The sequence below is a fragment of the Macrobrachium rosenbergii genome, chromosome 20, assembly GCF_040412425.1.
Source record: "Macrobrachium rosenbergii isolate ZJJX-2024 chromosome 20, ASM4041242v1, whole genome shotgun sequence".
Lineage (NCBI taxonomy): Eukaryota > Metazoa > Arthropoda > Malacostraca > Decapoda > Palaemonidae > Macrobrachium > Macrobrachium rosenbergii.
In genome coordinates this window covers 34,099,345-34,125,000 of record NC_089760.1, presented here as the reverse complement: position 1 = coordinate 34,125,000, position 25,656 = coordinate 34,099,345, and the positions used below count along the sequence as shown (strand labels likewise).

The following is a 25,656-nucleotide window of genomic DNA, read 5'->3' as shown; positions in this document are numbered from 1 at the left end:
AAAAATATTCTTATCCAAAGTCATGACTATTAGTGTTGTGTGATATATCATCTGAAGATATTTTGCTGAGTTTTTGCCACTGTAAATAGCATTTTGCCAGTGCAGTTTTAATCATTAATTTGCTGTTGAAAAAGTTTGTATGCCAAAAAATTATTTCATTAGTTTGGTAATAGGATCATTGGGTCAAGTAGTTAGCCTTTCACAACCTTAATGTATCCCTTTCTGGAAAGTCCATAAGGTACTCGTTATATTGCATCAAATTTTTCCTGCATGTGATGTACCATATTGTCAGTGGGTAATTGTTGTTATCATGAATCTCTTCAGTCTAAATCTAAGAAGTATTTACAAATGCTGAGTTTTACAAATACTGCTGTATTACAGAAAATTCTGTGATTTTCCTGTTAGACATTTGTATAAATATACCAACAATTCACAAAATAAACTATATAAAATAGTTGCTTTTTCCCAGTCATATTTGTAAATACTAAGTATTTCTAAATAACTGCAAATTTGGCAACAGTAATCTTATGAAGCCAAAGTAGTTGCCAAAAGTTTATGAGAAATTCTACGGTAAACAGAAAAGAACATTTAAAGGTGTTTTATAATGTGTTGTTGGAATCATTGATAGTACTGGGTAACACGTAGTAGGATGTTTTGTAACCCACAGAATTCATGAAATAATGGTTCAGGATTGTAAAAAGTTTCCATGACTTTTGAAGTAATAAAATTGGTTGATGATCATAAACTTGTTACTCATGGGTGAAGGAATCTTATTTAGGAAATTTAGGATGCTTTCATGGTATTTTAGTAATATAGGATAGGCCTTAAATATTGAGAAGCTGAGTTCAGGGGTTGAATTAAAATACTTGCAAATGAACAGGACATAATTTTATTCATTAAAGCTAAGCTCCTGTGTACTTGTGTAGCTGGTACTGTACTAAGTACATTTGTCTTTTCTCATTGCTACCCTCTTTGTTGCTTCACTTTGCAGTGTGTATATAGTGTGTGTAGGGTTGTGATTGGAACTGTCATTTATAATTTTAAGAAGGTTCAAGTACTCAGGAATTTTATTGCCCATTAAGTAGACTTGTGAAATTGTTTATTATTATTTTACAGCTTACTATGGCTAAATTCGAAAGCTAGTTTTATAGAAAATTTCAAATAAGTTATGCAAAATCTTTCAGACTGTGGGAAGCTGCTGGAGAAAGCTGTTTTAAAATAGAACTAATTTCTATAGAAACCCATTAAGATAATTAGCTTTATTTCATGTAAAATGAACCCAACTACTGCACACCAACTTGAAGAGTTCAAAGCAGATAGGTTCCAATGCCCATCTGGAAGAGTGAGGGGAAGGGAGGATGGCACTGGAGATTATGACAAATGGGTTTGTATCAAAACCTTTAAAAGCCTAGTTTATCTGAAAACAAGAATCATAACTTAGCGTATATTGCAGTTGGATGAGGGACATAACAAAAGAACCTCTGAATGGAATAGAAAACTCAGATGCAAAAAAAAGAAATTCCCATAGTTGGAAGACAGTGGAGCCAATGATGATCTTGGAAATCCTGGTAACTTTCATAAGCAATAGATGCAGTGCAAGCCATATTCCTGGATAGTAAAACCAACCAAGCACCTGAGGTGAAAGGCAGGTACTTTAAGAAAAACACACCTAGTAAGATTAAACAGTAGACAAGAAGAGGGAACTTGAAGCCTTAGTATATTTGAAGCCTTAGTGTATTACTCTTGAACTGTAGAAGGACCTCCTGAGAAACACCTTAACTATGCACAACCAGAAAACCATGGAAGCCAACACAAAAGAGAATTCTTGAGAGACAACCAGGGAAAGACAGTAAAGCAAAGGCAGCAGATGCAGGTGGCTCTCAATAATACGAAAAAATAATGTAAGAGCAAGCACAGCAAAATGTTGCTAACATCTAGTACAGTCTTCATTCACGCTCTCTTTGGCTCCCTCAGGGAGTGAGACTCTGCAGAAGGAAGCATGCTGGACAGGACCTTAAAGGTTGTGTTCCAACATCATTGCGACCACAAGTATAAAGAACTTGAGGGAGAGGGATGGCCTCACTAACCCAAGTCATAACCATAGCCAAAGGCAGACCATCAGCCAGAAGAGACTGGCACACCCAAGCCCCTTCTCAAGTCACTTCAGTCAGGGTGGGATCTCACTACAGAAAAAGCAGAAAACCATCTTTCCAACAGACCATTTAAGTGACGAATGGACCATAACAGTTGGTAGAAACCAAACAAAACTTTCATGGACAGGGAGGTAGAGAACCTGGAGAAAATTCTATATCCAGAAAACCTCTCGTAACTTAAAGAGCAGAGTAGTGGTCAGTGTCCAGTGCTCAAAAGGTCAACAAAAAAAAGTACTGAGACCCATGCTTGCTAGAGATAGCTCAACACCACTATCTCAATACCCTGCTCTGTCATCAAGGCAGCAACTTAGGCACCATGAAAAGGATGGATGAATGGGCAATAAAGAGAGATGAGCAGAGCAGAGGTAAAGAGATCTATGGAATTCATCTTGAAGAAGCTAAACAGTGGCAAGGATGACCAAGATGAACAAGACAAACAAGAAAAGATAGCATATAAAGCACCCTGAAGATGTCGACTTTTGACAAAACAGCACAGGAAGGAAGGAGTAGCTGAAAAACCTGAACCTTGGTCCCAGTGGCAGTAATAAGCTTGCACACACAACATTTTAAGGCAACCACTGAAAACATTATCCACTGGAAATTTGTGTGTAGGCTACAGTTCATTATTATAAATAAGAATAGGACATTTATGCTAAAATAAACCAAAACTGGAGATACTAGACATATTACTGAATACTGGAGAAGTAATGAAAATATCTCGTACATTAGGCAAAGGGAAAAAAAGTTTCTATCTACAAGCCAAGGCATGATACATAATGAATTAAAAATAAGCTTATGAATACCAAAAGAAAAATAGCATGTACCCAGAGGGACACATCTGCAGTGTGACAATGCTACGATGACCAAAGTGAAAAGCTGTTTAAAGAAAAAAAAAAAATCACCAAACCCATAAACCTATACATGAACTCTTCTGAAAATATGAGTGTGGAAGAGTACAAAATAGAGAAATATTTAAAATAGTGCAAAAACTGAGGAAAATTTGTATATACATACTTGGGATGAACCGTACATGTGATGCAGCTGAGCTTTCCTGAAGAATAAGAGTTGATGTATGCAGAAAGTGGACTATAGGTTGGACATGCATAGTCAACCATTCTCCTTTCAACAGAAAGAAGACTCTTCATGTCAGTGCAGCTGGGTTTGTTTCACATGAAATAATCCTGATTAAGAGTGATGCATTTTCATGAAATAAATTTAAAGGTTTAAAAGTTTTGGAATGATATTAACCCTTTAACGCCGACTGGACGTATTTTATATCGACAAACGTTGTCTGTCGGGTGCCAAGTAACGTAAAATATGTCAACTACAAAAAGTTTTTTTAAATATTCGCGGAAAAATACTTGTAGGCCTCGTTTGCAAAAAATTTTAAATCAGCGCCTTGAGGGATACTGGGAGTTCACGGATCATGCTGTTGTTTTGTTTACAAGCATGACCCAGCTGCGCATGCGTGAATTTCTTTCTTATCCCAAAAGAAAGCATCAGCTAACTCTGCTGAAAATATCAGAAATTCTTTAGTCACTTTGTCGTAACTTTTGCATCGTTTTCTATTAGCCTTTACATAAAGATTTATATATGAAAATGTGCGCAATTTCATGTAGAATACAGCTAAAAATAACTCATGGTTGTAGCTTTTATCAATTTTGACATATTTTCATATAAATCTTGATAAGTGCCAAAATTTCAACCTTCAGTCAACTTTGACTTGACTGAAATGGTCGAAAAATGCAATTGTATGCTAAAACTCTTACATTCTAGTAATATTCAATCATTTACCTTCATTTTGCAACAAATGAGAAGTCTCTAGGACAATATTTCGATTTATGGTGAATTTTTGAAAAAAAACTTTTTCCTTACATCTGCTCTAACTCTGCTGAAAATCTCAGAAATTCTTGTCACTTTGTCATAATTTTTGCACTGTTTTGTATTAGCCGTTACATAAAGTTTTATATATGAAAATGTGTGCAATTTCATGTAGAATACAACAAAAAATAGCTCATGGTTGTAGCTTTTATCAGTTTTGAAATATTTTCATATAAATCACGATAACTGCCGAAATTTCAACCTTCGGTCAACTTTGACTTGACCGAAATGGTAAAAAAATGCAATTGTAAGCTAAAACTCTTATATTCTAGTAATATTCAATCATTTACCTTCATTTTGCAACACACGGGAAGTCTCTAGCACAATATTTCGATTTATGGTGAATTTTTGAAAAAACTTTTTTTTACGTCTGCACGTTACGAATTCATGCATCATTTTGTGATAATATTTTCTCTGTGTTGCTTTGATCGTTTTACAATTTGTTATATACCAAAATCATTGCAATTTAGTGTACAATACAACGAAAAAAAATAGCTCATTAGCTTTAACTGTTTTGCTCACAGTGCGATTTGTATACAATTATATATGAAACTTTTTTTCGCGCTGTCATATATTCCAATATTTATATATGATAATGATATTTTTTTTCATTTCTGATGGTTGCATACTAAACTTCAGGCAATGAGAAAAAAAGGAGCCTACAATGAACTCTTAATCTTAAAAACTAAGCATGCTGTGATTTTTTGAAAAAAACTTTCTTTCCGCTTTGGCGCTAACTCCCAAACCGCGCTGGCATACAGCAGACACTTTTGTAAATAGAGGCTCGGCGTTTAAGGGTTAATTTTGGATGTGATAAGTTGGTTTAATTTGTAGACTCTCCAGCTTTTCTTAAAGAAGCGGTAATCAGAAAAGGAAGAATGTATTGAGTGCACAGCAAGGTCATTGTTAAGGCTGAATACTGGGGAAGCTGCTAAGACATGCAGTTTATCAAGGTTACAATGTTTACATATTTGTTAGCATAACAAGAAAGCATCACATTTTAAAACAAGCTTGCGATAATGGGAAAAGACAGTGCCTTTATGTGACAGAAGTCTGGTCTTTTCACAAGAAAGAAAATGTTTTCTAAGAGGTGAGTTTCTGAGCTAAGTTTATGGCTACTTTTATGATGGGTATTTTGCTTATTACATTTAACATTTCACATTTTTTATTGCATGGTCACCCAGTCTCAGACTTTGAATATCCTCGATGACATATTCAGTAACGGGAATCTAAATGAAGATTTGGTAAGGCAGCCTCTTCATTAATGTAACTGTAGAATGTAATGGTTGGTGCTGTAGTTTAGAGCAATATTTTAATATTGGAACACAGTACAAACATAAAATCAAACAGTATTTAAATTCACATATACAGTATATCATAATGTATTTATTGACAGGTGACATATTATAACCTGTACAGTATTATAGAATATTTCAAATATGAACTGAAATGTGGTGCAGTGTCAAGATTATTATTGTTAGTAGTACAGTAGTAGTATTTTAGAGTAGTGTCATGAGACCTCTTAATCATTGTTAGACATTAATAGTGATTTCCTTAAAGATTTGTTCTTAAGTGAGAATGAAAGAGGGAACAAGGTAAATATACTGCAGTAGGAGTAGAAGGGATGCTACAAGAACATTTAGTACCCTTTAGTGTGCTGCAAAACAAACTGCAAGCAGTGCTTGCATAGGGCTTATAATTTCCCATTAACATTCTTGCTATGGAATCTAGTTTTATTTAATTTTTAGAAGTATTTCATGAAAACTAGTTTTATTGTAAGTGCCCCCACAGACCTTGGCATATGTGTTTGTTAAGTTTAGAATATTATAGATCCATATTCATTCAGTAATGAACTCAAGTGGTGGGGATGAATTAATTATGTATAAATACTTTTGATAAATTTTGATTTTTATTGCATTAAAGTGAGGGCACAAACATAGTAATAATGTGATGAACTATATATTAATGGTTATTTTTATATGTAATGTGGATGCTCCAGGTGTTAATATGCCTCTTTTTATCCTGTGTCACTTTTTCTCTTATTATTTCATCATATTCATGGTAAAGAAATATGTAACAACTTCCACAGTTGCATTTTAGGTAAAGATCAAGATTTTTAACCATAATGATGAAAGTAATTAACACCTGTATGTTTTGTTTACAAGTCTTGTAGTATTTTGAGGCATATTTTACTTTAGGTAAATGTAGTATAGATTATTTTTTGGTATTCTGTATAGTTGGGTGACATTCATCATACACAAAATATGTTGAAAGGCATTTATTTATTGTATACAAATTTTTTTATTTCAGTATTTTTCTCTTTTCACTGTCTGAATATTGTAAGTCTGTGTGCATATAAACATATTACAAGTCTTTTTAAAGTTACCAACATCTTTACACTGGTAAAGAAGGCAAGTGGAGTTGTGGTTTCTCGATGAAGAGTGAGGGAATTGGATAGATTGATCTCTCTCACAAGGGCTAGACACCAGTCTTAAATGGAGAATCCTTTACTTCTCACTGTTTCATATATGGTGGATGTATGTATCTGGTTCTCTCTAATGAGTTCCAGTTATTTCAGGAAATTTCTTTTTTATTAAAATTTTTACATCAAAGTCTTGTATGTGGCTGTTAGCCAAACTTCTTGCTTTTAGCTGTACTCCTTCCTCTCTAAGCTTATTTTCAGTAGATAAGGTGCGAGGCTGAACTCCAGTAAACAAAAACACTGTTGATTAGCAGATCTCATACAGATTTTCCACCCCATCAACCCCTTCAGGTGGATGGGACTCTGCTGAATGATTCTAAAGCTTTAACTATTCTAGGTGTAACTTTTGACTCACATCCTACTTTTGAGAAACATACAGCAACGACTGTCAGCAAACGTTGCAAGAAGGTTAGGTATTGCCTGTAAGGCCTCAAGTATTTATAGCTGATAAAATCAGTGCAACCTGTTTTAGGTCATTTGTCCTTCCTTTACTACCTTTACTAGAATACTGTTCTCCGGTAGGGACGTCTGCTTCTGCTTGAGATTTATCTCTTTTAGATAGAGTGGTTTGTGATGGTAGGTTTTTGTTCCCTAAGATTAGTATTTATGACTTGGACCATCAACAGATGATCTTGTGTGTCAACTTTTCATAAGCTATAAATTTAACAGATCTTTCACATTCACAAGTGATCCTTGATCCCTTTTTCCTGCTGAGAGCAACCAGATTTGCAGAACAGTAGCACTAATATGCAGTAATTGTGCCTTGCCATTGAACTTCTCAGTGCCAGAGGTCCTTTATTCCTCACACCATTTGAATGTGGAACAGTCTTCCTGGTGATTGCAATTGGGACTTCAAAAGTTCAAGCGAAGATGCAATGTATTAGGTACTACCATAATACAATTCTCCTTGCATTTTAATTTACATGCATTTTTATATATTTATTAATTTGTTAATTTATTTCTTTTTAATAAGTGAGATATGTTCTTTGGAAACCTGAATTCCAAGTTAGTGGTCCCTCTGGGCTTGTCCCATATGAATAGGGTTCATCTTCTGAATAGTAATAATAATAATAATAATAAAATAATAATTATAATTAATAATAATAATAATAATAATAATAGTAATAATAATAATAATAGTAATAATAATAATAATAATAATATAATAATAACAATAATAATAATAATAGTTATAAATGCTCATAGTAGCATGAGTCTTGATATGGAGAAACAAATCCACAGTTATGCATGGGGACAAGTATATTTAAGAATAAATCTAAACAGAGAGCTTTCGGGAGTCGAAATCTCGAAAAGAAATTTTGGCAATCTTAATAATTTCTGTTTATCCAGTCATTACATGTATAAGTTGTGGTATTAAATAAAAGATCCAATGTATTTACCAAGGACAAAGTGTCAGGCCACCTGTATGAGGGAATCGAAATCTCGAAAAGAAATTTTGACAATCTTAATCATTTCTGTTTATCCAGTCATTACATGTTTAAGTTGTGGTATAGTAAATAAGATCCACTGTATTTACCAAGGACAAAGCTTCAGGCCACCTGTATTAGGAAAAGGTTCAGTAAAAACAGCAGCCCTAACAAGAGATTAAGTTGTGAAGAAAAGCATTTCCCTGTAGCATACTTGTGGCTACAGTTGGCTTTACATTATTAGAGTTTTTGTTTCTTGATATAGTGAGAAATATATCGAATGCATCATCATTGGTTATGCAAGACAGTCACATCAAATAAAGTGTGTTTGTTTAAACTGTTGTATGTCATCATTACACATCTACAGATATGTATCATTTGTGCAGGCATTTTTTTATTAGCATTTATTTGAAGTAAATGCAAATGGAATGATTTGTGAAATAAGAGGAGGTTTTTCAAATATGGAATATGTAAACAGCCCTTTTTTGTTAAAATTATTTTTAGCTAATATTCATATTTAGTGTGATGGACTTCACTAAGTTGTTGATGAAAAATAAATGTCTTTCAGCATGTTTTTGAGGTAAAGAATCACCCTGCTAGTAGATTCATCCAACCTGATGCCCACTTGTCAAGAAAGTTTAATGATAATGCTCTAAGTATATTGTTAGAAAATGGTGATTACATTGTCAAATAGTGTTTTGAGGATAATCTTATATACTAAATGCAGTACCATATTTTGTAGCTGGTATGGAATTTTATGTTAAAGTTAACAGATAAATAATGTTGGCTTGTCATTTGGAAGTGCAGGACAACTGTACCTTGATATCTGAAGCTCAAATGTGTGGAATTGGAGGACAGTTGTACTTTGATGTCAGGATCACAATGTTGAAGTGTAAAGAATATGAAAACCCACAGATTCAAGAAAGAGTTTATTTTTACATATAGTTTCAAAACATCATGTCTCCTCACCACACTGAAGGTGAGATGTGATGTCTCAAAACAGTATCTGAAAATACACTTGTTTCTTGCATTAGTGGTGTTTCATCTATAACTATACCATATTTGGTAATATTTCATCTTTAACAATTATGACAAGTACCATTACCTGTAAAAGCTCATATCCTTTCTGTTTCTTTAAAGTTTTGGTTTGTTGTCTGTCCTTGCCATACAGTCACAAAGGTAGTAAGACTAATATTATCCTTCAATTTTCCTCTTTCTTCTTTCACCAAAGTGAACTGATTTGTGGTGATAGAGGCTTTAATTTTTTATTGCATAATTATTAGATTTTGTAGTCTTGAAGACATGAACTTTCATTAATGATAATCTTTGGTTATGCTGTTTCCATATAATTCAACCCTCTTGATAGAAAGGTCATAAATCAGTATTTAGGACTTGCTGAATGTTTTGTTGCTACATGTGCACCTATGACTTCTTCACATGAGATTTACGCTTATCTCATTTTTACTTGAAACTTTTATGTATATTATTTTTTTGCAATGCATTGGTGAAATGGAAGTTCATAGTCAATCAGAGGTCATCAAGTACCTATTCAAATTTTGTAAGCTGGTTTTGATTAAGGCTTACTCTTGTTTTACCTAATACTTTTAGAACTGGAATATTGAAACTATAATCTTTCTTCTCTGCAGACAGATCCCTGGGGATCCCCTGCATCGGGACCTCCATCTCGTGTCACATCCCCTCCTACTACAGATCCTTGGGGGGTCCCACCTGCCAAATCTCCAGAACCACCTATGGGAGGTAGGTTAGTTATTTTGCTTATATAACTTATTATTTTTATTGTACTGAACGTGAATGTATTGCATTATTGATTATGAAAATGTGAGATCACTTTTTTCCCTAACACTTAAACTGAACTCTCATCACAACTTGATGTTGACGGTTCAGCTGCTGATTTTTTGTGAAACTGATAACCTTATGTAGTGTATTACAATATAGGTTATAGATTTAAAGATGAGCAAAAAACTCGGTTTTGAAGGCTAGATTCAGTTTATAAGAACTCATAATTTGTGCTGGAGCAAATGAACATATTAGATTTAAGGCAGGACTTAGACGTTGCCAGCAGTAATGGAAAAAATTACTGGCCTGACAGCAAGCAGATCAGCTGACAAACAGGCAGGTTGGCTGGGTTACACTGTGGTAGGTTGGACAGTTTGTAGCTGACTGACAGCAAAATTGGCTAATGTTGGGGGTTACTTCACAGCTACCAAGGAGGAGGAATATCATGTGAAGTACAGGTGAAGCTGGAAACACCAAACAGAATTGGACGTACCTGTGACAGCATTCTGATATGTTTAATTTAGTATGACCTTCTCTTGTACAGCCGGTCTTCAAAGTTCAGGCACACTTTTCAGTGAACTTCTTTCACCAATAGATATTTTTTTCTTTTTAAAATCACATAGAAACCAAACTTTACAATCAGAATAAGATTAATATTCATAAAAACACTATATATAAAACTGGCAGAAAAATAATGTGGATTGTTAAAATTTAATTAAACATTTTGAAACCCAAAACTATCTTTTAGTGAAATTAGAAGATAGAAGTACAGAGCATGTTGATCTTCAAAATTAATTGTGCTTTTGCATTCGAATATTTATATTTTGAGACTCAAATAATTAAATTAATGTTGATACCTGTAGATATTCGTTTCAATCTAAAATGAGGAGTAAGATTTCTTCTGTATTTGAGTGATACTGTTCGTCATGATGTCACTTATCGTGTGTGTGGGAAACCAAACCATTTAACGTAAATCGGTAGACTGTCAACTTTATCGAGATGGGGCTTTACTGTTGGCGTCCCAGGAAAACTTGGAAAGTTTTAAATAAAATTACGTGAAGAAAGGGTTATGTGGGTAAAAGTTAAATAAAAAAATTAATATGTAGAATTTAAAAAGGGTAGGACTGACAATCCAAATAATAACATGCCACAAACGATGAATTTTAGCCAGCCCTTTTTTTTTTAATGTATGCTTTATTTCATAATGTTCCGTTCATAAGAATGAAGGATTTATTGTCATAACGTATATATCATAAGAATTGTCTATTAATATTATCATAGGCCTATTATAAAGATGAGACTATTAGACATCTCTTTATAATCTAGGCCTATTATAAAAATGACTATCATTATAGGTTTATAATATGAATTAAATATTTGTATCAATATAGGTCTATTATACGAATCTTGGTTTTATTTCATTAGAGACATATATTCAGTGCATATTTTAGGTAAACTTTGTTTTATTCTAGTATATCTTTCCTTTGTTAATGATCCATCTACACTTCATAAAAATGTTAATGAAATTGTCATATGAATACTTTTGTATGTACAGAGAGAGGGAGCAGGCCTAGGATCTATGCTGATTTTCTTCTTCATCATCGTAATTATGATTTTCTTCATCTTTTACAATTGTTTTATCACTTATAGCTATTATCCTGAAAACATCCAACCATCAGGGAAGAGCGGAAGAATTACTGCAGTAGTCCTAATATATATTACTGCAGTAGTCCTAATATATATTACTGTTCTAGAGGAAGTTTTAGTGCCATCAGTGGAAACCCCGTTATTCCCCGAGCCAGAACCAATATATGTAGTCATGGGCAACTCTTCTTTCCATATTGCCCAAACTGTAAAAGAATGGTTTAGAGAACATCCACACATAATCAGAATTGAATGGCCAGCAAAGTCAACCGACATAAATGCCATTGAAAGTATTTGGATTATATGCAGTAACTAATAAAGGGGATGCAAGTAATGCCAAGACTGGGAATCACGTAATAAGACTTGCCAAGTCAGTCTGGGAGTCACTTAATTGAAAACGGAACGAAATAAACATTTGTGAAATGAAACAATGTTCAGTCTAAGTGATTATATGTTAATTGACAAATATATTTTGTATTTTTATGCAGTAATTGTTTGATTATGCACTACACTCATTGGTTTACTTATCTACTTATTTATTTACATTTGTTTCTCTATAAGAAAAATATAGGTTTATGTGAAAAATGTTATATGGATTGTAAATATACTGTTGAGTACAGATATATTTATTCGTATTATATTCAATATATCATTTACATAATACTTTAAAGGACAGTATTGTAGTTAGTCACAGCAATGCTGAGCAAACAAATATATATGAGTATAGTCAAAGAGTGGGAATTTATTTTAAGAAGTGCAAGCCGTGCAGCCTACACACCACTAAGCTCGCTCTCTCTCTCTCTCTCTCTCTCTCTCTCTCTCTCTCTCTCTCTCTCTCTCTCTCTCTCTCTCTCTCTCTCTCTCTCTCTCTCTCTCTCTCTCTCTCTCTCTCATAGTATTAGCATCTGCTAAAACCAATAAGAACAAAAGTGAAAACATTAGAAAGAAATTTGAATGATAAAAAAAAGCAGTGCACTCATTATCTCATCTGAGTCTACTTTTTCCTTTAGTAGGCTACATATGACCTGGTGACAGTCTTGAGTGAGATCTCGTGAGGGACGGTCTCATGAAAGTTGCCAGCTACTATATTGTAAACTCTTGTCCAAAACACATGGAAAAGTGTGCCAGAACTTTTAAGAGTGGCTGTACAACAATAGAACAATGTGCAGGTGACCATTCCCAGCCTTTCTCACAGGTTAGCATGCTTCCTCACAGCTGGTGTATAACATGTGGCTCCTTATGGAAGTTCATGCACTGTATATTTGGCAGTGCTTACCTGTCAGCACTATTCAGATTTGCTGAGGTATCTTGGAAAAATGACAAATTATAGTGAAAAGCCACTAGCATACATAACATACTAAAAGGTAGTTAGTTTACAGAAACATAAAAATTAGGGAAAAAGTCCTAAAGGCAAGGTTATCACGTCATAAAAATAGCAAGGTAAGCAAATGCAGTCAGTAATGGAGTGATTTTGTAAATATGTAAACAAATATTGGCATAATGCTGTACAGTACTGTAATATAAAAACTAATTACAAAACTTTCTACTTAAGAGATAGAAATACCATTTGTTAATATTGGAAAGAAAAAAAAAACAGGATTAATAATTACAAAACTGTATGGAGATGGAAATTCACATTTACCTTGTGTGTTGCACAATCAAAAAATATCCTTATCAGAGAAAGAAAGCTATAATTGCAGAAGCCAGTGACAAGTAACTGCCTGCTAATACATTGAAATCCCACTTTTAGCACTCAGAAGTAGAAAAGGGAATGGAAAAAAATGAATTTGAGTAAAATTAAAGATAAATTAGGCAATCCTGAAAAGAGGATGCAGTTTGGGAAATTCTACCCAACTGTTAACAGTGCTGAAAAAAAAAAATAACAGGTGATCAGTGAAAACCTGAGGACCTAGGTGGAGCATGCACCGTGCCACTAATGACTTGCCTGTTAGGTGAAGGTGGGCAGTGTATGGGGATACTTGAAGGAAATAAACTGTACAGTAATTATATGAAGCTGTCAGTTTTGTTGTTAAGTAACAGATAATTAAATTTAGATGATTTTTCTCTTTATAGTTATAATTTTATCGTAGCTTTTTTTTGAGATTTTAAGTTATATTTTATCAGTATACATTTTCTGTAATTGTGGATATTTATTTCCCATTGGATTGTTTGTGCAGTTATAGTAATAATTTCAAGTACAAAAGCCTCTTATTGAGTATTGTACAGTGCAGAGTTTACTTCCATTTCTCCAGGTATATGTGGTAATGATCCTTGGGCTGTACTTAGTGCTCCTCCTTCTGCTAGTAGAGCCACACCACCAGTAGGTAACAATGATCCATGGAATCCTGTGCCAGCAAAGACTCAGCAGACACGTGACCCGTTTGCTCCTATTTCGCCCACTAATAATGGAGACATTGATGAGTTCTCTGCATTATCTTCGAGGGAGAAACCAGCTAAAAGTTGGTATTCAGTTAGTTTTGAATTTGCTTTTTATTTCCTAATCGGAATCTTATTATGAAAAACTCCTCGTGTAGCTTTGTATTGAATAACCTTTTTTTATGAAAAGTTCTTGTAATTTTGTATTGAATAACCTTTTTTTTTATAACAATTGTCATGGTATTGAGAGAAAACTCTTACCATGCAATTTATGTACCATACTATCTTTGTGCATGTATGAATATGGAAAATTTTGAATATTTATAATTAATGCATGCATATAACTAGAATTTCCCTCCATATTTTTTTGTAACCAATAATCAAATATTGATTCTATGGTTGAGTGGTCAATTCAAGGTTTATGTAGTAATATGAACCCTATAGTTAGTGATCTTAAGATTAATTATCTGTGCAGAACAATTTGTAAAGTGTTGCTATTTTCCTTAACCATTTTGCATCTCCCTACGTATCTGTTTTCTTTCCACAGACGGCCTAACAGATGCGTTCGACCCTGGACTTTTAGCAGAAGGTCAATATATTAGTTTTTATCTCTTGATAAATTGTAGTTTTAACCTATTGTGAATGTGCTTTTGCTTCCAAAACTTCACACATGTAATGGGATTGCTGAACTGGATGAAGATATTTGGAATGAACTCTTTCTTCCCCAGCTCAATACATAATCAGTATATAGTACATTGGACAGTTTTGCTAAAATACTTGAAAAGTTATGGTGGACTAAGGGTAACACTGTACTGTCTGCCTTTATTAAATATTGGTCAATATTTTTTAAAACCTGACCATGTAAAGTGATGCTTGAGGAGTGCAGAAAATTAAAACAGTAGTTTTCTTAATGATATTTTTAGTGCAATTGACAGTGTTGTTTGCTTCCCAAAAATTGACATTTATAGTAAAAAAAATCTAGTGTGCTTAGCTAAGGTAAAGTCACCAATGTCATACATCCCCCCAAACTGAATAGAAACTTCTTTTCAAGCAAAGGATGGTTGAAGTGTCTAGTGTCAGAGGAGGGCGGTTCCATGGTTGGAATTGTTGAGAAACAATGGGGAAATGAATAGTAGTAAAATTATCAGCATATGCTATAAATAACTGAAACCTTGGATACTACATAGATTTCATACCGCTGTAATGTCATTTTATAATTTTATAAGTGCCTCATTCAAGTGATTTTTAGTTCATCAGCAGATGTCACAGTTGTTTGACCCACAGATATTTGATGAATAACCCCGGACCCACCCCATGTATAAAGAGAATGCAGGTCAAAAATAACAGTTATGTATATTGTATGTGTATGTACAAACTTTAGCTACAGTAATTGTCAAGTTTTGGAATCAAATCAGCATAGGAAGCTTTGTTAGAATCCTGTACAGTTTAGCAGAAAAAACTTAAAGCCAAGGCTAACCTAGGTTAACACAGGCCTGACTGGGCTTATCTATCAAATCAGTATGCTAATGTACTTTTTGCTATCCATGTAAGGAATTCTTAAACTATGTTGATGTCTTTCACTTATTCATGAGCCTTATAATATAAACATTTAAATCATTTCTTATGGAGACCAGCCTTGTGAGAGCTAAATAAATTAGCTTAGTAGTCTGGTTAGACTTCTTAATAATAATAATTTTATTCCAGGATCTTACACTGTCAGCATCTATATACAATGTTTTTAGTTACTTGATGCAAGATACTATTCTACCCTGTTCGTCAGAACAAACTCCATATAGATATCTTGTTTTTATGTGTACTAATGAGTTTGTGATTGAAGTATTGTCAGGTTCTCCTTTAATTATGAAAAACATGTTCCTCAGTGCAAATAAATATGTTATTCATTGGCCTTGCTCTTAAAGTTAATTTACAAAGATCTGTACGTGTCCATTTTCTTTATGTGCCTTCCATAGGAGCAAATATTTAACTACAGAGTGAGGATGAACCAAAGGCAGTACCAGAAGGCAGGAAGAACATATTGAGGGAAAAAGTTCTGGGCCCGACTAATGTAAGTCAGGCGAGACTGGGAGTTCCGCTTCCATGAAAAAAAGTCAACATGTGATTAATTGGTTTGAGGTGAAACAAATGATTCAGACTTTGAAAAGTCAGAGCTTGCTATTCAACACCATGGATCTCACATCTTTGTTACAAATGTAACAGAGATGCAGAAGTCAGTAAGGAAGGCCTCTTTATCCATGAATGGATGGTGATGTCTATTTTCACTTATGAATTTAAAAAAAAAAAAAAGGTTTCATAAAACATGAAGAGCTTTGCAGATTTTAATAATTTCATTAACAATATTGAGTTAATTAATTTTTTATATACCCCATTAAAAGGGTAAGCACATTTCTTTTATGCAAGTGCCAATTCATATATAGAGTATTAAAATATATTTCAAGAAAGAAGTGAACCACATCAAAATGAATACAGTATATGACTGAAATCTGTGTGGTTTGGTTAATGTTTTTATTTCTATAGAGGGTTACTGTAAAAGGAATTTGACTGCTAATAAGGCTTTCATTTTAAGGCTTGTGAATAAAAGAAATGAATTCATGTAGTAATATAAGAATTCCGTGTGTGGATGGCAAAACAGCCATAAAGATTTTACATAGCTATGCTAGGTTAACTTAGACCAGAATGGTAGGAATTTCTTTTGAAGGTAACCAAAATATTCTATACAAAATTGTAGATTTTATGAAACTTTATTAAGAGTATCACTTCATAAAGGTTAAAAAATATTTAGTGTGGGAATCCAAAGTAAACTCAATCTTAGGTTAATCTGTTAACTTTGGTCTTTGGAACTTAACCATGTTGATTAATCAGAAGTGGATTTAGGCTCAATTTCTGACTTATAAGTAAGTGTCTAGCTCATAATAAGTCTGATACTGTACTTGCTTTGTTTTTTAATCTTTATGTCCAGAGGTGTCAGCTGATGGACATTTGCATGCAGAAACACAAATAAAATAAAACTAACTTTAAAAAATGTCTTTAGATAATGAATACATATTTTTATATGAGTAACTTACCAAATAATTACATAGCTATTGTTTCTACTTTACGTGGCAGCTCAAAATTTAAAATTTGTGGCAGCGCTCGTTTGTTTAAGGTGTAGAAATTTGATTTATTAGTGAACACAGTTTCCCAAATTGGGAATTCAGTGCGTGTCCTCATGGACAAATTCAACAGTGTAAGTGTAAGTGCAGTGTCAGTGGAGGGGACGGCTACTTGTCCCACCGATGCTTCCAGACCAAGGTCCCTGCTAAACTCCCCTTGATCACTTGGGAGGAAGCAAACTGGCAGTCCAAGGGGGGTCTGTGGGCTTTGCCCACGAGTAGTCGTTGCCATGTCCGAGCCTGTTGTCCGTCCGTCCCAGGTCATGGAGGATCGCCGTTGGAAAGGCATCCGAATGGACGTACATGCGTTATCTTCTAGTGACTCGGACTCTGGCACTCATAACCGCGGTCAGCGATTTGCCAGTGTTTCAAGACCGTTGAAAATGTCTGGTTATGTGCGGTCAGCGATTTGCCAGTGTTTCAAGACCGTTGAAAATGTCTGGTTCCCTGATGGACGAGGACATTCCTGTCTCGTAAGCGAGCAATGGATAGGGCTCGTAGTCCTCAGCCCTCCTGTAATTTTTGGGAGTCTCCTCAAGCTTCTCGCTCCCTTTCAATGGACATCAAGCGCCACAAAGTGCGTAAAGAAGTGTCCATTAGTCCAACGTATGGTTATCGAGTGTCCGAACGTCCACAGTCCAAGAGTGTAATGCCCGATTGAGAGAAATCAGTGTCCGAGTGGCATTTGTTGGATTGTCCATTGTCCACACATCCAACAAGTGGACATCCAGTGTCCATGCGTTTCGAGAGTGATCGTGCTTTGTCAGATCGTTCTGCGCTTTGGCATCAAGTGTCTGAAAAAAAGTTAAGTATATCTTAGTTTAACCAGACCACTGAGCTGATTACCAGCTCTCCTAGGGCTGGCCCGAAGGATTAGACTTATTTTACGTGGCTAAGAACCAATTGGTTACCTAGCAACGGGACCTACAGCTTACTGTGGAATCCAAACCACATGACGAGAAATGAATTTCTATCACCAGAAATAAATTCCACTAATTCTTCACTGGCTGGACGGAGACTCGAACGCTGGGCCAACAGCGTGCTAACCGAGAGCTCTAGCAACCCCTCCAAAGAAGAACTATCAAGTGTCTGAGCATCCTCCCTTTGGAAGCAGAGTGTCCGAATTGCAGACTTCAGATCTGTCTGCCGGATCAGTGAACAGATGTCCAGGGACCGAGCGTCCAGTGTTAGTGGGCGCCAGTGTTGATGTTTGTCTGTCTTCCAGCGTCCGTCCAGCGCCACAGGTGGAACTTGCTGTCTCTGGTGCGACTCGTGCTGACCCCCTTGCAGTTCAGGATCCTTCCCTAGCCCCTGTTCATTGACGTTTAGATAACATCTTGAACTTGCTGCAGAACCCATCCACAACCACTCAAGCGCCTTCAGATCCTCCGATGTCCCCAATTTCTTCCGAAGAGGAACTTGTAAAGGACGGCGTTCCTACCTCAAACTATGCGGCCCTGTTGCGGTTCTTCCTGTTATGCTACCTGGACTTCTTTTCTCCAGCTGCCCCTTCTTCTCCAGGTTCGGCGTTTATGATGTGACAACCGTTAGGAGCGGCTAAATTCCGTATATAGTTCTGTCTTCCTCATCCAGGAAAGCTTTCGCACGTATCAACATATGGTTGTCAGAGAAGAGAGACGTTGGTAAAGCTGTGTTCTGTATACCTCCTCCTCGTCTGATATGTCAGAAGTATTTGTCCTATTCTACTGGGGAAATTCCATCCTTGGGAGTTTCTGCCTCCTCTCAAGGGGACTTCTCCAGTCTCATTGATGCTACTCGTCGGTCAGCCTTCTTGTCCGCCAGGATTTTGTTTACCTCATCGGCTGGACCATTTGCTGAAAGATATTTTTAAGGTTTTCGAGGTTCTGAGTTTCCTCGATTGGACCGTTGGTGTGCTAGTGAAGAAGATCAAAAACTGCACATCACTTCAAGAGAATTTTGCTTCGGACTGGCTTGGGGTTCTGGCCTGCATAGGTCATACAGTGAGGGATGGCACCCATGAACTAGCCACCAGTTACACTACTGGTGTATTGAAGAAATGAGACTTATGGTGCTTGCTCACCTCTAATGGAGTCACTCCTCATCTTTCTCCCCTTCTGTTCACTCCCTTTGACAGCAACGGCTTGTTTTCTCAGGAGACTTTAGAACAGGTGGCAGGAGAATTGCAGAAAAAATCCACCCAAGATTTACTTGCTCAGTCCACCAAGAGGACTAGGATCTCAACACGTCCTTCTTCCACTGCAAGTTCCTCCGACCAGGAATACTTCTCCTTTCCCTCAGCAAGTCTTTCGAGGGAGTAGAGGTCGCGTCCAGTCCCGTCCGAGAACTAATTTGCATCCAGTGCGACCAACAAACAACTCTCTAACTAAACCAGCTCTCGAAAGTGAGCTGCCTGTCCTCCGTGCTCTGGTGGGAGCAAGACTACTTCATTTTTGGAACATATGGGAATCAAGGAAAGTAGATCCTTGGGTGCTTCAAGTCTTGAAAGAGGGCTACTCGATCCCCTTCAGGGAGAAACCTCCCTTAGTACCCTCTCCCATCAAACTGACAGCCTACTCTGTTGGCTCAGAGAGGTTTTCAGCCCTGTCTCGAGAAGTTTCGGCTCTGCTCAAGAAACAGGGAGTGGAGGAAGTCAAAGACATGAGCACAGAGGGATTTTACAACCTCTTCTTCATAGTCCCCAAGTCATCAGGGGGATGGAGACCTGTCCTGGACGTCAGTGCTCTGAACTACAAAGTTCAAGATGGAAACGAATCAATCGGTCCTGTCAGCCATCCATCAGGGGGATTGAATGGTGACAATAGATATGGAGGATGCTTATTTCCACATTCCAGTTCACCAAGGTTCCAGGAAGTATCTGAGATTTGTGTTCCAGGATAGGGTCTTCCAGTTTTGGGCCCTGTGCTTCAGCCTCTCCATGGCACCTCAAGTTTTCGCCTGGGTTCTCACTCCTTTAGCGAAGTGGCTACGCCTTATAGGAAGCAACATGTCCTTATACCTGGACGATTGGCTCCTACGCTCCCCATCAGAAGCCCAATGCACAGAGGACTTTCAGACGACCCTTCAACCTAGGATTGCTGATAAACTTCAAGAAATCACGATTGATCCCCACACAGTCGAATCTTTATTTGGGGATAGTGATAAATTCTCTGAATTTTTAGGCTTTTCCATCCCAACAAAGGATTTGCAACTGTATTTTGAAAGTTCAAGAATCATGTCTCTTCCGTCCTGCTTGGATGAGCCTTGTGGGAACTCTGTCATCAGTCGAGAAGTTTGTACCTCTGGGCAGACATCAGACCCATTCAGTTCCATCTCAAAGCCAACTGGCAGAGAAAGATATTTCCAGCTTCGTTCATCTTCGAAGTCACCCCCGAAATCTAGGAGGACTATTGAGACAGGGATGTCACTGTCTCCTGCAAACCCCAACCTAATGTTGTACTCCGACGCGTCGGATCTGCGTTGGGGAGCCCTTCTCAACGGTTTGAAAGTATCAGATTTATGGTCCTCGACAGAAAGAGATTTGCACAAAATGTGAAAGAATTGAGGGCGATACACCTGGCCCTTCAGTTATTTGTGACAGAGACCTTCGGGAAAACAGTTGCAGTACATTCAGACAGCATGACCCCACTGGCCTATATAAAGAAACAAGGGGGAACCCACTCTTTTTTGCTATGTGAAGCAGCCAAAGACTTTCTTCTATGGGCTCAGAACAATAGGACCATCGTTCTGACCCGCTTCATCTAGGGCAAAATGAGCGTTCTCGTGGACGAACTAAGTCGCAGCAAACTGGTGCTACCGATGGAGTGGACACTCAATCCACAGGTGTGCAATGACCTGTGGAAACGGTGGAGAAAGCTGACGGTAGACCTGTTTGCAATGTCAAGAAACCACCGTCTCCCTTTGTACTGTTCCCTGACTCCAGATCCACAAGTGTGGGCGACGGATGCCATGTTGCAAGGTTGGTCAGGTCTCGACGTCTTCGCCTTTCCTTCCTTCAACATGGTAAGAGAAGTGTTGAAGTTCAACACCCACAGCAATGTATCAGTGACCCTAGTGGCTCCCTTTTGGCCACACAGTGAGTGGTTCCCAGACCTTCTAAGCCTACTAGTAGACTATCAAGGCTTTTACCTCAGAAGAAAAATCTTCTCAAACAGCCCTATTTTCTTTGTTTTCACCAAGGCTTATCCACTCTGGCTCTGACAGGTTTCAGACTGTCAGGGAACTTGTCAGAGTGAAAGGGTTTTCAAGGAAGGCTGCAGAAGCTATTGCAGGATGTAGGCGACGATCTTCTGCTGCAGTCTACCAGTCAAAGTGGACAGTCTTTCGGAGCTGGTGCTGAGACAGAAATATATCTACTCAAACGACTGTAGCTCACATCGCAGAGTTTTTGCCTTTCCTCAGATCCTTGAAAGATCTCGCCACGTCAAGCATCAAGGGATACAGATCTACAGGTATGTTGAATTCTGTCTTCAAGCACAGAAGAATAGACCTTGCATTAAACCAAGACTTAAGTGATTTAATAAAGTCCCTGAATACTACTAAGCAAGATAGAAGCCTGGCTCTTGCATGAAATTTGGATATTGTCCTCAAATGGCTTTTGGGCCCTCCCTTTGAGTCTCTAGAATCCTCCTCTCTTAAAGATCTGACAAGAAAGACACTTTTTCTTATGGCCTTAGCGACGGCGAAGAGGGTTAGCAAGCTACATACCTTTGATAAGAGAATAGGCTTCTCGCAAGGTGACGCTATCTGCTCATTGACCTTAGGTTTTATGGCGAAGAACGAAGACCCCTCTAGTCCCTGGCCACGCCCCTTTACAGTCAAGAGCCTGGCTAACATTCTAGGTCAAGCAGATCAAGAAAGACTCCTCTGTCCAGTTCGTTATCTTCGTGAGTATTTATGAAGAACCAAAGAAGTTAGAGGCCCTTCTCCAAATCTGTGGTGTTCAGTTAAAAACCCCAGTCGGCCATTATCCAAGAATGCCTTTGATTGTATGTTAGTTTTATAAGTTAGTCATTATTTTATTTTCTGCATTGATGAAGTGTATGGGTATTACAGAATGTATAAAAAGAAAGCACATGTTTAATTTTATAAGATGTTTTTATAGCATAGCATTCCTTATGTTTAAAGAGTATGTTATTGTTGTGACGTCATAGGAAGTGACGTCACAGGACGAAAAATGGCGGGAGGAGAAAAATGCAAAGAAACAAGAGGCGGTAGTGTTGAAAGCATGGTGGAAAGAGGTAGAGAGAGCTCTCTGAAAGGTTAGGTCGATAATGGTTGGGTTGTAAGTCTGTTTGTGGTTTTTGTTGTCGTAAGCTGGATTGCATAGAGCAAAAAGAACAACGTGAACAGGTGAGTGGATCACATAATTGAATAATTTAAGGATAGGTTAGGCTAGCAAAATTTTCAGCCTTAACATTCTTTTTAAGAACTGTGATTTCTGAATCACACTCCAAGATCCAAGAGGATGTTTTTCCTTTATATAAGGTCAAAGCACATGAAATTAGAGGAGTAGCGACGTCCTTGGTCTTCAAGTGCAATCTAGCGCTGTCTTCTCTCCTGCAATCCACAGATTGGAGGTACAAATCAGTTTTTGCAATGTTCTACCTGCGTGATGTCCAGTTCGTTATCTTCGTGAGTATTTATGAAGAACCAAAGAAGTTAGAGGCCCTTCTCCAAATCTGTGGTGTTCAGTTAAAAACCCCAGTCGGCCATTATCCAAGAATGCGTTAACATTCTTTTTAAGAACTGTGATTTCTGAATCACACTCCAAGATCCAGGAGGATGTTTTTCCTTTATATAAGGTCAAAGCACATGAAATTAGAGCAGTAGCGACGTCCTTGGTCTTCAAGTGCAATCTATCGCTGTCTTCTCTCCTGCAATCCACAGATTGGAGGTGCAAATCAGTTTTTGCAATGTTCTACCTGTGTGATGTGGAAACAACTTGTGAAAATTGCAGAACTCTAGGCCCGATTTTTCCAGCTGGCATGGTGTTGGGTGGAGAGGGATAGGAGGAATTTCTTATTTTTCCTCTGTCCACTCTTTGTGAATGAGGATTAGTGTTTTCTTGGGAAGCCTGATTGGTAACATGTCATGAGTACCCTCAGTTGGTTTGATTTTTAACAGTTTGTGGTTTAGATTTTAAAATTCTGATCATATTTTGTACTGCGCCCAGGGCGAGGGCACGCACACATTTCGATTTGTCTTCTTTGGATTGTTAGCTTTGGCAACCTGCGATTAACTCTTATGTTGCAAAGCATCCACTGAAGTAGAGGCGACTCTTGGCTCTACCGTCACGCCACAACAGGTTGAGAGGAGCTCCAACTAGAGGCAGTACCCACCTGCCGTAGCTCCCTCACCAGGTAAGGTTACAACAAGCATTTCACAATGCTAACAAAATTTATTTCAAATTCATCTCCATCCTTGAGTGTTTTTGAGTAGTTTTGTCCATGTATCCCACCTCCTGTCAGTGTGAGATTCAGCTATGTAATTATTTGGTAAGTTACATTTATAAAAATGACATTTTTATAATAAAATAAAGTTTTATATATACTTACCAAATAATTACATGATCAGAGCCCTCCCTCCTCCCCTCTCATGAACATAGAGCATAAACGAACTGAGCTCTTTAGCGGTGTTGTACCTATCCTTCCCCGAAAGTGGGCGGGGCAGTATAACTACACCTTAAACAAATGAGCGCTACCACAAATTTTAAATTTTGAGCTGCCACGTAAAGTAGAAACAACAGCTATGTAATTATTTGGTATATATAAAACTTTATTTTATTATAACAATGTCATTTTTTAAAGTATAGTACAACAATCCTAAAAATGTACAGTGTGCTCATCCTTTAAAGATGAAATATGTTTTCTTTTTTGTTTTATATTTAATAGGAATTGTAATGTTGATTGCTGTGTGAATATACTATTCTGAAGTAGATAGGTAAATAAGGTCTCATACAGTAGGAACTTGAAATGACCATTCTTTGTTTTTCTCTGTACCCTTGTCAGTTAATGTTAATACAAAAGTTTGGTGTTCACCTTTACTGTTTCATAGTTGATCACTATTTCTTTTAATTCATTTTTGTTATCTTGAACATGAATTGAAACTTAATGAAGATGAAATTAAAGCTAGGTACAGTAGTTTGTTAGAGATGTGTGCATAATGAACTGATGTAAAAACTTTTATGATGATGACAATAGTAAATATTTAAAGTACCTATGTAGTGAATGTTATATATTTTTTCTTAAATATTTATGAATTCCAATATTCAGTACTTGAAGCTTTGTTGAATGTAAAAGAAAAAAAAAATTGGAAATGATTGGGATCCTTCCGTAAAGGATGAAATAGCCCAGCAGAAAAGAGGAATATATAATAGTAATCATGGAAAACATTAGACAATGTTTTCACTGCTCATTGATGCACTGTAGTTCTTAACCCTTCAAGATTTTGATGATGATTGTAGCTGCCATCCATTTTTTAACATCAGAGATTCCAGTGATGGATGGTTCTCAACAAAAGATATTTTTAAAATCTTAAAAATCAAAAGAGTGTCATAACAAAATTGATTATAGCATGTATGGATGCTTGTCATAGACTGATATACATTATGATTTATGGCAAATTTGAAAGAAGTTCCAAGCTGTTATTATGCTTGCCACCCAAATATATTTTATATTTTCTTGAATGCATTTTGTGGTATCATAAGTAGCTTGAATAGTAATGAATTTCATATCATTGGAAAGGCAATTTATCATATTTTTATATTGTGTTAACAGAAATTAAATATTTCTTCTCTTATTTAGCACAAAGTTTTCAGTAAAAATTAAAAACTTTTCATTACAGCTCTTTTGCTCATGATACCAATGTTTGGTTTTTTTGGGGGGGGACGACATTTTTAAACATATGATAAAGATCAAAATAATCTTTAGCTTTAAAATGACACTAAATTCAATAATGCAGCATGAAGTACAATGTTAAACAGAGTAATCAAAGACAATGATTTCTAAGCATTTTTGCTCAGTCACTGAAGGGCAAGTGTTCTGGCACAGACAGATTTTGACTTTCCCCTCCCCCTCAATCCTCAAAAGGTTAATTTGCTTCACTTGAAGTATTACAGAAAAGGAGATTGGCATTTTGTTTTCATTCTGAATCCTAATTTAGAACCAAAAACTTAGACTCTAATTCGTGTCTTTTGAAGGTGAAAAATTGAAATGTTTTTATTTTAATTAGTTTGATGTAAATTGCATGTTGCTATATTTTTCCATTAGCATGAAGTTAATTTTTGACATGCTGTCTAGTAATCCAATGCATGCTAAAAATTGTTAATTTTTTCCACAGCACTTAACACAGGATGCAGAGATTTAATTCACTGTGATAAGATCCTGAAAATAATTTTACTTTTCTGTATCTTGTAGAAACTAATCCTTATATTTAAAAAAATAAAATTGGTTTTCATATTTAATGTTAAAACTTACAAAGATGTGTTTCAACTCCTATTATTTTTTACAGATGGATTATCAGATGCATTTGATTTAAGTGGGTTGGGATCGTCAATGCCAGAAAATAATACTCGAGAGCCACAGAAGTCGAAGAGTCCGGCAGCATTCCTTGGTGAAAACTCTAATCTTGTTAATCTTGATAATCTTGTATCAGCTAAACATGTGCCTGGTGGTTTAGGTAAGTTTGCATTTTGAACTTTGTCAATTTAATTGTGCAGTAACCTC

The 25,656-nt window shown here is 36.4% G+C and overlaps 1 protein-coding gene across 23 annotated transcripts in view; it reads left to right on the top strand.

Annotated features, from left to right (window-relative positions):
• Positions 1–25,656, top strand: part of LOC136849237 (epsin-1-like) — a 150,992-nt gene that overhangs the window by 105,526 nt on the left and 19,810 nt on the right. For 18 of the 23 annotated variants that reach the window (XM_067122485.1, XM_067122472.1, XM_067122489.1 and 15 more), the window contains 4 exons: positions 9,590–9,701; positions 13,637–13,843; positions 14,308–14,349; positions 25,442–25,609. In XM_067122485.1, coding sequence (XP_066978586.1) covers positions 9,590–9,701; positions 13,637–13,843; positions 14,308–14,349; positions 25,442–25,609 — 529 coding nt within the window. Of the gene's footprint in view, positions 1–5,218; positions 5,279–9,589; positions 9,702–13,636; positions 13,844–14,307; positions 14,350–25,441; positions 25,610–25,656 lie in introns of all 23 variants that reach the window. The other 5 variants (XM_067122488.1, XM_067122481.1, XM_067122484.1 and 2 more) reach the window with 3 other exon arrangements.